Source organism: Oreochromis aureus, linkage group 10 (assembly GCF_013358895.1).
Source record: "Oreochromis aureus strain Israel breed Guangdong linkage group 10, ZZ_aureus, whole genome shotgun sequence".
Taxonomy (NCBI): Eukaryota; Metazoa; Chordata; class Actinopteri; order Cichliformes; family Cichlidae; genus Oreochromis; species Oreochromis aureus.
The window spans coordinates 17,924,984-17,939,340 of record NC_052951.1 but is presented as its reverse complement, the minus strand read 5'-3'; the positions used below and the strand labels follow the sequence as shown (position 1 = coordinate 17,939,340).

Sequence of the window (14,357 nt, the reverse complement as noted above, 5' to 3'; positions counted from 1 at the left end):
GGGTGTACAATACACTTAAGGGAGACACTGAGGGGATCTGCAGATAGCTAGAACTTCATCTGGGGTACTCCAGTTTGCATAAGAGAACCATGAAGTGCAGTACTGCTGTCTGCATTATCAGAGCTTAGGCAATATAAGACTGTAAGATTATTTGCCAATGGATCCTTTTGTAACTCATGTAACACTGGTGGTGCTACTTCTTGCCTTCTTTGCATGTACTACAGCAGTGTAGTTACCTTTAACCACAGTACGAGGACAGAAGGGAGATATGGGCCAGATCAGACAGGTTCTAGATTCGTAGGAGCCAAGGGTGTATGACAACAGAGGACTTGTACACAGTAGGTGTAGAAAACACAATTGCATTTATTAGCAATAATTGAAATTTAGCAGGTTGTGCACATTTAACAAAAGTAGAGCGCGCTTTTGAAAACAAAATAAAATAAAATAAACCCCACAAATGGTCGACCCAAGGATATATTGTCTTTTGTGTCCTTTTTTTAAAGTCAATTTCAGTCTGTCAATGTTCAATAGTCACTCAGTGTGTTTGTAACCAGTCGGGTTACAATCTACCAGTTCATCCGGCTCTTTGGGCTGGGCTCGCCATCCAGTACTGGAAAAGGGATCCTCGATTCTTCTCAGGTCCTCAAAACCAATCCAATCCAAATAAGCAAAGGAAAAAAACCTGACCTGGGGACCAGGCCAGAACACAGTAGTTCAACATTTAAGCTATCATGTCTATAACTTATTACTACTACTAGTTGCTTGTAGTGTTTCTAAATTTCTTTCAAAATATTCTATGTTGCACAACAAATTATTCTAATTTCAAGGGCAAAAGTGCATAGGAAACACACATTTAAAATAATACAAAATAGCTCAGCAGTGCATTAAAACACACATTGGCTTGAGACTTATCAAGTTTCAGCTAAGTAAAGTGCAGGTGAAGGCACTTAATTTCACGTTGCTAATATTCAGTGTGCAGAACTATAATTAGCACCATGAGAAAAGTGAACATGTGCTAACATAACAACTTCGCACAAAACCATACATTATACATCAATACCACAGTAATACGACATGAACCTTTAAAGAACATTTCGTATAAAGTGCAGCAGACTCAGTGCTAATGGCTTTAGCCTCGGAAAAAGGCACTTTCATTGCAAAATGGCTAGCGGAAGTTAGCATCGGAGCTAGCGGCAAGTAGCATGCTATGCTAGCGCACGTGCACTGCCTGGGACTTACCATGTGAAGCAACAAATGCTACAAGGGGCTTCACAGTGATCACGCTGGCTCACGGCCTCTGGAATACAGTATCACTCTTATTATTTCCACCGAAAACAGGACTTTTACTATCCAGCTAGCTTCTTCACCGCACGGGTAACCGAATCTTTCACCGTCTGTGTCTCTGGCGTTTCTGACTGGCACACGCAGGCAGGCACACACAGGTGTCTGAGCAGCGCACACAGACTGGGGGAAGGGTCAGACCGGCCCAATGATTGGTCGCTCAGTGGATCTAACACACTCCACAGGACTAAGTCCTGCCCCCACACCATTTATATATTACATATACATACAGACATATCAATTAAACTTATGTTTACATGCTTTTTATCAGTATTTATTATATTTAACTTCTTTTTATCAATATTGATTACCATTATGAAATTAGTATTTTAATCAAATGAGTATTAATATTTATGCTTTTAATCCCGTTTTTAACACTGGGTTACACTATCCCCCCTTAGAATCATGCAAGTCCCTTTGCATGGGATAGCTAAACGGTAATGACAGGGGAACCAGCATTCATGGGGATGACCACAGAATCTTGTTCTGTCAAGGCACTGGTAAAAGCCAGGCTTAGACCGTGAAACAGGGACTGGGCAATGGAAACGAGGGGATTTCCCAACTGAATATATTGTAGTCGTTCTGGTTGGGTTCTTGTTCTCTCTGAGCGCCTTATAGCCGCTGCGGCTTCACTCTCAGTATTTGACTGACTTGAGTTTGCTTGATTATCATTTGAGTTGTCTTCTTCCACTGGCCCATCACAGGTAGGTCCATCGGGTAAGTTAGTGTCACTCTCGCTTTCATTGTCAGTGTTTGAGTGTTCCACCATGGTTTCACTCTCCTCTAGGCTTCCACATCCAAGTGGATTTCCACATTCAGGTAAGTTGTCACATCCGGTTAAATTGTCACCTCCAGACAAGTTGTCATGTTCAGGTAAGTTGTCACGTCCAGGCAAGTTGTCATGTTCATGTAAGTTGTCTCCTCTAGGCACGTTAGTTTCAGCATGATTGTGATCATTAGGGTGTGTCTTTGGCTGGGGAATCTCATAGACTCGAGTGACCTTTATGGGCCCTTGAATAGGTTCCTCTCTGAACCAACAGACATCCTCATCCTCCAGTTCTGAATGATCATATTCCTCATGTTGTTTAGGTGACTGCCTTGTTTTTGGTTTGCGTACATGAGTTGGTTGGACAGGTTTCTCCTCAACAGGGACAAGAAAACCACAAGGGAGCAAGAGATCGCGGTGGACTGTGCGGACTGGGCCCTCTTTCGTTAGGGGTTTTATACTGTAGACGGGCAAGTCACCTGCTTGGTTCACCACAACGTGAATATCAGTCTCCCACTTGTCGGCTAGCTTGTGCTTGCCTCTGAGGCGGACTGCACGCACCAAAACTCTGTCACCTGGCTCTAGTTTTGAGGGTTTCACTCGCATATCAAACCTTGTTTTGTTTCTTTCTGCTATTCTGTTAGCATGGTCTGTTGCTAGTTTGTAGGTCTCTTGTAGAGTTGCCTTTAGTTTTGTTATGTACTGAGAATGCGACTTGAAACTTTTGTTGTTAAAGGGCAGCCCAAATGCTAGATCGACTGGCAATCTTGGCTGACGGCCAAACATTAACTCATATGGGGCAAAACCAGTTGTATCATTTTTCGTACAATTGTACGCATGAACAAGTGGTTTGACATAGTTGTGCCACTGAGTTTTGTCCTTTTCCTCAAGAGTACCTAGCATACTTAGTAACGTTCTATTGAAACGTTTCTACCGGGTTCCTCTGGGGTGATAGGGTGTTGTCCGAATTTTGCGAATGCCCATGATCTTGCAAAGCTCTTGGATAATGTGGGACTCGAAGTCGGGACCTTGATCGCTATGCAATCGTTCGGGTATCCCGTAGTGGACTATGAAGTTGTCCCAAAGGGCTTTTGCAACGGTCTGAGCTTTCTGATTGCTGGTAGGGATGGCTAATGAATATTTCGTGAAATGATCAGTTAATACAAGCACATCCTTCACATTACTTCGATCAGGCTCAATGGACAGGAAGTCCATGCAGACTAATTCGAGGGGTCTGCTGGATTTGATATTCACAAGTGGAGCTGCTTTTTCTGGAGGAGTTTTACGTCTTACACAGCGGTTACATGTTTTGATCCTATGTTCTATATATGCTGCCATGCGAGGCCAATAGAATCTTGTTCGGGCAAGATCTAAGGTACGCTCAGTGCCTAAGTGGCCCATGTCACAGTGGAGGCTTTGGAAGACTGAGTCACGGAGCTGTTCAGGTAAGACAAGCTGGTAAGTAACATCTCCTCCATCTTGGCGAGTTCGGTACAGGATGTTATTGTGCATCGCCAATCGATTGAGCTCTCGGAGTAGAAGGTTGATGTCAGGAAGTTCAGCTCGCACAGTTGGTGGGACCTTCTCTCCAGTTTCAATTTGTGCAATGACTTCCCTCAGACAAGGGTCTGTTCTTTGTTCGTTTGTGATCTGTTCAGGGGACATATGGGGTATAACAGGAAGACCACCACAGTCATTTTCATTGACAAAGTCACCTGGAATGGCAGCTGCAGAAATGGCTAGCGAGTGAACCAAAGGGATGGTGTCATTTTGAGAGCTGCATACAAGGTGTTTCTCACAAATAGCAGACACTACTTCAGGACTTAAACTGCTGTCAGGTAGGGACAGGTGAGTCTGTGTGAACTGCTGTATGCGGTCGAACTCTTTTTGGGACACTGCGTCGTTAAGCAACTCGCCATGTGGTCGCTCTAGAAAGGCCATCTGCATCTGAGTTAAGCTTGCCTGCTCTGTACTGGAGCTTAAAGCTAAACGTTGACAGGGCAGCTAGCCATCTGTAACTCATGGCATCCATCTTAGCAGTAGTTAATATGTACGTCAGAGGATTGCTGTCTGTTATGACAGTAAACTGATTTCCATATAAGTAATCTGCAAACTTTTCCGTCACTGCCCACTTCAAGGCTAAGAACTCTAACTTATGGGCGGGATAATGAGATTCACTCCTGGACAACCCACGGCTTGCATAAGCTATCACCCTGGTCTGGCCATTCTGCTCTTGATAGCGCGCGCCAAGCCCTGTAGTGCTGGCGTCGGTATGGAGTGTATATGGCAGTTTAGGGTCAGCAAAACCCAATACAGGCGCAGTACTGAGCTTTTCAATGATGGTTTTGAAAGCAAGATCACAAGAGGGAGTCCATCGCTCGCCGAAAGGTGTCTTGGGGTCATGGTACTTTACAGACTTAGCTTTAGGCTTTGTGCTTTTGCGCAAAGGAGGGTAGCCTGATGTTAAGTCAGTGAGGGGCTTAACGATACTCGAATAGTTCTTAATGAACCGCCTGTAGTACCCTGAAAAGCCTAAGAATGAGCGGAGCTGTTTAAGATCATGGGGCACAGGCCAGGTACTTAAGGCTTCCACCTTTTCAGGGTCAGTCTCCACTCCCATGCTGGACACAATATGCCCAAGATATCTGACAGAAGTTTGGAAAAACTTGCATTTCTCGGGGGAGAGTTTGAGCCCATACTCTTTCAGGCGATCAAGAACTTTCATTAAGCAAGCCTCATGTTCTTCAAGTGTCTTGGAGAATACAATGATGTCATCAAGAAACACGATCACTTCACGCAGGTTCATGTCGCCCATACATTTCTCCATGAGTCGCTGGAACGTGCTGGGGGCGTTTGTAATGCCTTGGGGCATTCTATTAAATTCCCAAAAGCCGATGGGACATACGAACGCCGTCTTGGGTTTGTCCAGCTCCTCCATCCCAATTTGATAGTACCCCGATTTTAAATCCAGGACAGAGAACCATTGCGACCCGATCAAGGTGGAAAACGTTTCTTCCAAATTGGGGAGAGCGTAAGCATCTTTTATAGTCTGCGCGTTAAGCTTTCTGTAGTCGATACAGAGGCGGACTTCACCATTTTTCTTCCGCACGACTACAATGGGTGAAGAGAAAGGGGAAGTAGATTCCCTGATCACACCAGCTTCTTGCAGTTCTTTGAGGTGCTTACGGACTGCTTCCAGGTCGTTCGGATGGATGGGACGCGCTCTATGCTTGAATGGTGTTTCATCTGACAATCTGATTGCGTGTTTCACTTGATCCGTTTTTCCAAAGTCAAGATCATTTTGTGCAAACACTTCGGGCATTTGGCTTAGCTTTTCGGTTATGCGCTCCTTCCATTCAGCGCTAATAGGGGAAGAGTCAAAGTTATATGTTACATTTGACTTCTGCTCAGTTCGGGATCTTTGAGTTCTCACTGAGTGCTCTTGAGATAGAACTCTTTGATATGCACTGACTTCTCCGATGACACAATTTAAAGGGATCGTCACATCATGTTCAGATTCATTGGTAAGTATAACTGGAACAAGGTAAGGTGCTCGTTCAGGTAGGTCGATGAGACAAGGTTTCACAAGGATGTCACCAGGTAAGGCTGACATTCGTGGGTACTCCAACAAGACGGACTTTTCACCGTTACCGGCTGACACAGCTACAGCACCATCTAGAACAACAGTTTGGCCTGCTGGAATCAACTGTGGCTGTTTGTTGTGCATCGTCACTAAACCAAGACTACTGTCTTTGGACTGTTTGTGACGTGACTCAAGAACTTTTAGAACTGCCCTATAGCCATATGGCAGGTTCAGCTGCAGTTCATGGCATGCGTCAGAGTACAGCTCATAAAGTACATCTAATGTGTTTGTCCCAATTAGCACTAAGGACTGAGAAGCTGTGCGCACATCGGGAACAACTAAAGCAAGTGTCGGCACTTCAGCTTCAATGCCAAGGAATTCTCTTGGGAAAGTGACATGCAGTTCAATGTAGCCTAAGTAAGGCACAGACTGACCGTTGGCACCTTCAACTTCTAAAAGTTCAAACAATGGCTTAACCTCATGAGAGGACAAATGCTGATGATAGTAGGACTCGGGGACTGTAGTCACCTGGGAACCAGTATCTAGCAAACAACTCACTGTGTGACCATTAACTTTCACTTGTGCAGTACTCTTTGTACCAATTAGACCTTTAGGAAGGTCAAAGGAATCTGTTCTTGTGTGTGACTTTAGGCTGGCACGCTTTTTAGGAGAAGCTTTTTGTTTAACCTGGGTGGGACGGGTTAACAAAGCATCAGCCTCCATTTGTCCCGCAACAGAGGCAGAATTTAGTTTAAAGAAAGCTGGTCATTCTGCCTGTCCCATATCTGCCTTCTCACTCTTAGTTCCTTTCGTTTTGCAAGTACAAGGGCAGGATTTGGCTCTGATTCACAAGTGGCTACTATATGTCCATCCTCCCACAGCAGGAAGCAATACCAGGGCTTGGGCCTAGTACTGGGAGGCTGGGTGGAGGTGAGTTTTCAGGTTTGGCATGGTCAGGTTTTTTATTTTCAGGTTTCCTTGTTCGAACTGTCTTCATTGTTGCTTGTTTCTTTGGCTTCACGACGGCAGCTAATTGGCTCTTTAGATCGGCAACTTGTTTTTTCAGCTCTTCCAGACTATCTGACTCTGCTTGACGAACATCTGCATTTGTTTCAGTGACTGTCTGTTCATGAGACACTGCTTTTGGTTTTGTGGCGCTAAAGTGTTTCTTCATTCGCGTGCTTTTAACTTCTTGGCGGTTTTCTGCAGTACGCAGGAGAAGCAATAGCTCGGCATAAGTGGGTGGCTCCTTATGCTTTAGCTCCAACTGCAACTCCGTTAGCAAGTTATCATCCCAGCAGCCTCTGTAAAACTGTTTAAGAAGCTGCTTATTTACTTCATGTGGTTCAAGCCCACCTCTGCGCACAGTGTGATTGAGTGCCACCTGTAAACGAAGCAGATAAGCAGAGGGCTTTTCACCGTGATCTTGGAGGGTGTTCATAAAGCGTACAAACAGTTCCTCACCATCCTCGACGGTGCCAAAAGCTGAATCCAGAAGTTTAAGATAGTCTGCAGGAGTGGCTTCTGGCCCAAGAGGGCGAATGACATCAGAAGCGGGAGCAAGGAGACTTTCAAGAATCTTACGAGATTTGTCCAACTCAGACAAAGAAGCATCTTCCATCAACAAGTCAACATGAGAACGCCATGTTTCATAGTCCGCTTCGCTATAAGGTCTGGGCATCTTGCCAGAGAAAGCTCTGAGTCTTAATGTAGAGTGAGCATGTGATGTCTTTTCAACACTCTTGACAACATGCTCGACTACTATTTTCTGAACCTCTGGTGGGTTAAGGTCAGTTGGGCTCAACATTTGAGGTGTCACGTTTGGTCTCATGGGGCTTTGGAATGGGCCCTGAATGGGTTCAGGAGGGTGAGGCAGTTCAGTTAAGACTGGAGGTGAGGCTCCAAGTTGTGTGGATCCTACCACAGGGCAAGTCTGATCAGCAGTATCATTTTCGGGGTTTATCTCAGCTGTCTCAGCAGCTTCAATGGTCTTCCTATTGTGGACATGGCCTCCCGCAACACTTCTTGAAATCCTTCCCACTTAACTTGGCTAAACCCTTCAGGTTGCTAATGTAAGCCTCAGTAACACTGCCCCCTCACGGTCTTAGTATAGACGTCAGTTAAGGCTCGAATGCGGTAACTGACATCTGGATTGTCAGTGGACTGTAAGAGGTAAGGCAGCTTAGGTGCTAATATTTCAACGGCTGCACCGGACTCGAACTCTACAATCTGACTTTTGTGGAATGCAGAAGAGTCATCATCGACAGCGAGTACTCTACGAATAGTACCATGTTGCTCCAGAAACTCAAATACCTCTTTGTCTTCCTCTCTATCTGTAACACCGCTAACAATAATGGCATTTGGTACTTTAACGGCATACTTCTCGACAATATCCATTTTCACCGTATGTGAGGGACTGATCAAAGGTCAAAGAGGATTCCAATGTTGTCACACAACACTCTTGGCTCCTGGCTGGCTCGCCACTTTTGTAACTCATGTAACACTGGTGGTGCTACTTCTTGCCTTCTTTGCATGTACTACAGCAGTGTAGTTACCTTTAACCACAGTACGAGGACAGAAGGGAGATATGGGCCAGATCAGACAGGTTCTAGATTCGTAGGAGCCAAGGGTGCATGACAACAGAGGACTTGTACACAGTAGGTGTAGAAAACACAATTGCATTTATTAGCAATAATTGAAATTTAGCAGGTTGTGCACATTTAACAAAAGTAGAGCCGCTTTTGAAAACAAAATAAAATAAAATAAACCCCACAAATGGTCGACCCAAGGATATATTGTCTTTGTGTCCTTTTTTAAAGTCAATTTCAGTCTGTCAATGTTCAATAGTCACTCAGTGTGTTTGTAACCAGTCGGGTTACAATCTACCAGTTCATCCGGCTCTTTGGGCTGGGCTCGCCATCCAGTACTGGAAAAGGGATCCTCGATTCTTCTCAGGTCCTCAAAACCAATCCAATCCAAATAAGCAAAGAAAAAAACCTGACCTGGGGACCAGGCCAGAACACAGTAGTTCAACATTTAAGCTATCATGTCTATAACTTATTACTACTACTAGTTGCTTGTAGTGTTTCTAAATTTCTTTCAAAATATTCTATGTTGCACAACAAATTATTCTAATTTCAAGGGCAAAAAGTGCATAGGAAACACACATTTAAAATAATACAAAATAGCTCAGCAGTGCATTAAACACACATTGGCTTGAGACTTATCAAGTTTCAGCTAAGTAAAGTGCAGGTGAAGGCACTTAATTTCACGTTGCTAATATTCAGTGTGCAGAACTATAATTAGCACCATGAGAAAAGTGAACATGTGCTAACATAACAACTTCGCACAAAACCATACATTATACATCAATACCACAGTAATACGACATGAACCTTTAAAGAACATTTCGTATAAAGTGCAGCAGACTCAGTGCTAATGGCTTTAGCCTCGGAAAAGGCACTTTCATTGCAAAATGGCTAGCGGAAGTTAGCATCGGAGCTAGCGGCAAGTAGCATGCTATGCTAGCGCACGTGCACTGCCTGGGACTTACCATGTGAAGCAACAAATGCTACAAGGGGCTTCACAGTGATCACGCTGGCTCACGGCCTCTGGAATACAGTATCACTCTTATTATTTCCACCGAAAACAGGACTTTACTATCCAGCTAGCTTCTTCACCGCACGGGTAACCGAATCTTTCACCGTCTGTGTCTCTGGCGTTTCTGACTGGCACACGCAGGCAGGCACACACAGGTGTCTGAGCAGCGCACACAGACTGGGGGAAGGGTCAGACCGGCCCAATGATTGGTCGCTCAGTGGATCTAACACACTCCACAGGACTAAGTCCTGCCCCCCCACACCATTTATATATTACATATACATACAGACATATCAATTAAACTTATGTTTACATGCTTTTTATCAGTATTTATTATATTTAACTTCTTTTTATCAATATTGATTACCATTATGAAATTAGTATTTTAATCAAATGAGTATTAATATTTATGCTTTTAATCCCGTTTTTAACACTGGGTTACATTTTCAACTCCGCACTTGGTGAAAATATCACTTTTTTGCGTCCTGCATTTTTCATTATAAGTGGATTTATTGGCATTCCTAATATAAATTATTATTATGCCTTTCTGGTTTTTGTTTATATTATGTCTGTCCTGGCAAACACAGCTGTCATGGCTGCAATATATTTGGATCACAATCTAAGAACACCGAAATATATTGCAGTTTTCAATCTTGCATTGGTTGATCTGTTAGGTAACTCTGCCATGGTGCCAAAGGTTCTCGATATCTTTTTGTTTAATCACCCCCACATTTCCTATAATGACTGCTTGACATTCCTGTTTTTCTGCTATGTATTCCTTTCAATGCAAGCTCTAAATCTGGTTGCACTGTCATATGACAGAGTTATGGCGATCGTTTACCCACTGCATTATCAACTGAAGGTGACTCACAGGTTCATGTTCTCTTTAATTGCCTCTTTCTGGGTGTTTGTCATTATTGTTGTACTCATTGCAACTGGCCTTCTCACAAGGCTTTCTTTCTGTGAATCAGTTGTTATTAAAAGCTATTTCTGTGACCATGGTCAAATGTACCGGCTTGCATGCAATGATTATACACCCAGCGATATAACTGCTTGGATTTTACTAGTTCTTATTCTTTGGCTTCCTCTTACAATTGTTTTGTTGAGTTATCTGATTATAGGCTATGCTTTAGCTAAAGTAGCCACAGTTCGAGAAAGAATGAAGGGCTTTAAAACCTGCACAGCTCATCTTTCATTAGTGGCAATCTATTTCCTCCCAATATTAATCACATTTACTCTAGGCGCAAACATAGAGCCAAATGTCAGAATCATAAACCTGTCTCTGACATCAGTCTTTCCTCCAATGCTGAACCCTATCATATATGTTCTTCAGACACGAGAAATCAAAGAATCTCTGAGAAAGTTGTTAAGAATCACAACACACTACAAAATGAGTAAAGTCAAATTTAAAAAGTAAGAATAAATTTGGCATAAATATTTTTACCCCTTTGTTTATTTAAGGAATGCATATAAAATAAAAAACAGTGTTGAATTATGTTTAAGTACTTCCTAACAGAACCCAAATTACAAATGTCACACTTCACGGGGCAATGTGCGTTTGATTTTAAAGCACACCATGTAGCAAAGATTTGTGATTTGTAATTTTTTAAGCAATTGTAATTGTTACTGTTAGGACCAACACAGAGAGACATACAGATACTTATTCACAACTATGGCCAGTTTATGAACCATTTATCATTACATATACAAAATAAATAAAATAAAAAGGAGTTGACAAGTCATGTATGGAAAGGTGAAAGATTGGGTTCAAAGCAGGGACCTTGATGCTGTGAGGTGATAGTGATAACTAATCACATTTATCTTTAGTCAAATTTAAAGGTTGCCTTTCTGAGATGTATGCATTGCAACATGACATATGCTTGTTTGGTTTTTTTTTTTTAAAGGGAATTCATTAAAGCCCCTATATAACTATATAAATACACTTTAATGACTGTTTAAACATATTTAAACATTGTCTGCTCTGAGAATATGTCAGGAAGCATTCAAACTTCTTTGTCTTCCAGCCTCTACGTGGATATAGGGCACCTTTGATTACTGTTTCAAAGAATGTCCAACCAAAATGTAAATATAATGTAAAGGACTGACTAAACTGGTAGAAACCTAGAAACTTTATTTTTTGTGGCAAATAAACTGAATCATTGTGTAGTGACCCGATTGAGTAAATTCTACTCATAACTCTATGATCACTTGGTTTTATGAAGAGGAACAGACAGCTACTAAACGTGACAGGCTGTGTGGTTATGTTGTAACATTGGTTCTCTGAGTGAAGACATTAACTAGCCAGCTTTTGAGCTGCTCCTTGTGGTTGTGTGCTATATAAAAGTTGCCAGCCAATAGAAACAAATTAAATGTAGGGAGTTTTTTTTCCCTTCTGTGTCCCTGCTGTTTGTTGTTATCAGTTTTTATTTGCAGGCAAGGTTTTCTACTTCTTTGTACATTACATACATACTTTCAACAACTTCCCACCAGGAATTTTTGAGTCCTTAAGTTGATGCTTTGATTAGCATTCATTTGCACTGTACAGTTTCTGAGCATAAGTCCGGTGCCCCAGCCACCCTCACTTGGGGAACTGGATTGGGTACAGGGGGAAGCTGGACTGCAGCCACCCTAGGAGCAGAAACAGGGAGCGGCTGGACCCTAGCCACCCTCATCTGGGAAATTTTGATGGGTGCGGGGAAGGCACGACTGCAGCTGCCCTGGGGACAGAAACATGATTTCACAGTTTCTTCAGTCATTAAACGGAGCCTCAGCAGAGTCTCAGTCTCTGGGAGAGCTGATTCGGCCACACAAAAAACATTTTGAACATAAATGTCCATGAACACTAGGGTTGGGCGATTGGACGAATATATCGACTATCTTTATAGTCGATATATTTTTATATATCGACTTTATATATACTTTATATATTTTTTTAGTGTTGTCAGCATTAACGTGCCGTCATCACGACTAACACGTTTAACAATTAACCCATCTGGAGCGCAGACTGAGTCAAAATCCCTGAAATGTCTCTGTCAACGCATTTCGGGCAGTTTGTCCAAAGTTTTTTCATTCTGCACTCCAGATGCGCTCCAGCCCTAAATTTATGGGGAAATTTGTTCGTCCATGTTTGGACTTCTGTGTTGTAAGCACGCAAATCAGTCCATGCGTGATTAAATTGCTCCATCCATTAAAAAGTCTGCGCATGCGCGAATGTATCGCCCATGGTCGATTATTGGACTGACAATTGTGGGTTGGAAGATTTTTACATATCACCCAACCCTAATGAACACCCTGTTTATAAGTCTATTACTTGGTTCCAAGTCCCACTGAGAATACATTGAACTCTTCACGGCAGGTTCCAAAACAAAAATGTTTAGGCCTGGGTTCAGTTGGCAAAGCAATAGACAACAAAGGCTCATTGCTGGCTGGCTCAGAATCAGTGTTTCTAAATTCAGAAACCACCAGCTTGGCAGAGCACTGAACAATCATCAATCAGACTTCTTAAAATCAGACAAAACAGTTTCAGCTCTCTCAGCTATACAGAGAACTGGAGGTGGAAAAACACAGTCACACTACGCCGGGAGTTGCTCAGGGGGAGACTAGACTCCGGCGAGGTGCGCTAGCAACACGGATGCCACTTCCTCTTGGAAGAGGCAACGAGGATGCCAGGCACAACTAAAGGTGCCGTGGCAATAGGCTCCCCATCTTCAGACCACATGCCTGCCGAGGAGTTTGTCCGTTGCTGTGATGACATGGACTTGGAAGAACTTGAGAGGCTTTGCTGCAGCAGCGGCAACATGGATGTTGAAGGGCTTAATGGTAGTGATAGAGCTGGTGAGTATGGCGCTGGGGAGAGTCGCAGGTTGCCGACTCTAATCACTTCAGAACAATGACGTTGGTGGTGACGCTGGCTTGCTGTTGCAACCAAGCAAGCCAGCGTCTCAAGACAGTAGGCAATCCATAAAACCTGGGTTGGCCATAGCAATCTGGGCCAGCTGAGGCCCTTCTCTTCTCTAGTGGAGAAGATCCATATGACGCGGAGCTGAGTAACACAGACACTAAAATCAAAATTGTTGCTGAACTAAATGTGTGCTGGGTCCAACATGTTCACGTGGAAACAAAACTTGACTTAATTGGAAAACTGGAGAGTGATACAAACGGAAGACAGGAGTAAACTAAAGCAAAACTAACTAAGACTAAACTGGGAAAACTGAACTAAACTAAACACTAGGGACATGTAACATTAACTTGGAAAACTTAAACATGGAATACCTGAGTGTTGCGGGAATTGCCGTCTTGTGTGTGGCTGGGTGCAGTGAGGAGTGTATGTGATGTGTGTGTGAGCATGCGCGTGAAGGAAACGCGGGGAGCGGAAAAAGAAAAGAGAGAGAGAGAGTGTGACACGGGTAGAGAGGGCGACCGGGAGCAGCGTTCTAACGGGCTACAGCCTATGCATTTTGCTTTGAAGTGTGCAGCGCTGTTATTAAAGCCTCATCTCTTCAGTACTCTCCGGTGTCTCGGCTGATTTCTGCCTGCCTCACTACTCCACAAAAGTGAAGGAGTTAACACCGAAGGAGGAAAAACTTCGCCCTGGAGGAAGCATCTCCCTCGCGTCTCCTGACCACGGTCAGGGGACTGACGGCGAGGAATGGTTAACACTGGCGACCACGAAGGGACCCTTTCACGCTGTCAAAGGAGTGGTGAGCACTGAGAAAACCGACAGGCTAAAGCGGCTAACGATAAAGCCGAGTGACCGTAATTACAAGTGTATTGGCTAATAGCTGTTAACTCGCAATGGCCGCTGCTCGCCATTCTCAGGAAAACTACCGACTTGAGACCAATTATTCCAACCCATTCATGTCGCTGACCAGTGTCTCCGAGGGTGCCGCGAGCATTAGGGAAGCTAACAGAGACAGAGCTGTGACTAAATGTGAACATATCAACCCATTCCTGTGTGCCGAAAGTTGTACTAACACACGCTAATGGAGAGGATGTATTCGCGCCGCCCGATAGTCCTGCCCAGCCGCAGTTTTCCCGCACGAATCCCTTCGTCGATGCTGAATGCCG

The 14,357-nt window shown here is 43.6% G+C and overlaps 2 protein-coding genes across 2 annotated transcripts; one reads left to right on the top strand and one right to left on the bottom strand.

The window, feature by feature from the left end:
- Positions 1-260: 260 nt before the first annotated feature.
- LOC120442197 lies at positions 261-3,027 on the bottom strand. Its single transcript, XM_039618103.1, has 2 exons — positions 1,240-3,027; positions 261-687 (listed from the first exon to the last, which is right to left on the bottom strand). Exon 1 carries the CDS (start codon positions 3,008-3,010, stop codon positions 1,772-1,774), a length of 1,239 nt encoding a protein of 412 aa, XP_039474037.1. The 5' UTR covers positions 3,011-3,027; the 3' UTR covers positions 261-687; positions 1,240-1,771.
- Positions 3,028-9,699: 6,672 nt separating this feature from the next.
- On the top strand, positions 9,700-10,707 carry LOC116312165 (olfactory receptor 1500-like). Its single transcript, XM_031729525.2, has one exon. The coding sequence runs from the start codon at positions 9,700-9,702 to the stop codon at positions 10,705-10,707; it is 1,008 nt and encodes a 335-aa protein (XP_031585385.2).
- Positions 10,708-14,357: the final 3,650 nt, after the last annotated feature.

Coding starts and splice junctions, on each gene's coding strand:
- LOC116312165 (XM_031729525.2), top strand. CDS start 9,700: ATGCTTTTAATCCCGTTTTTAACACTGGGTTACATTTTCAACTCCGCA.
- LOC120442197 (XM_039618103.1), bottom strand. CDS start 3,010: ATGCTAGGTACTCTTGAGGAAAAGGACAAAACTCAGTGGCACAACTAT.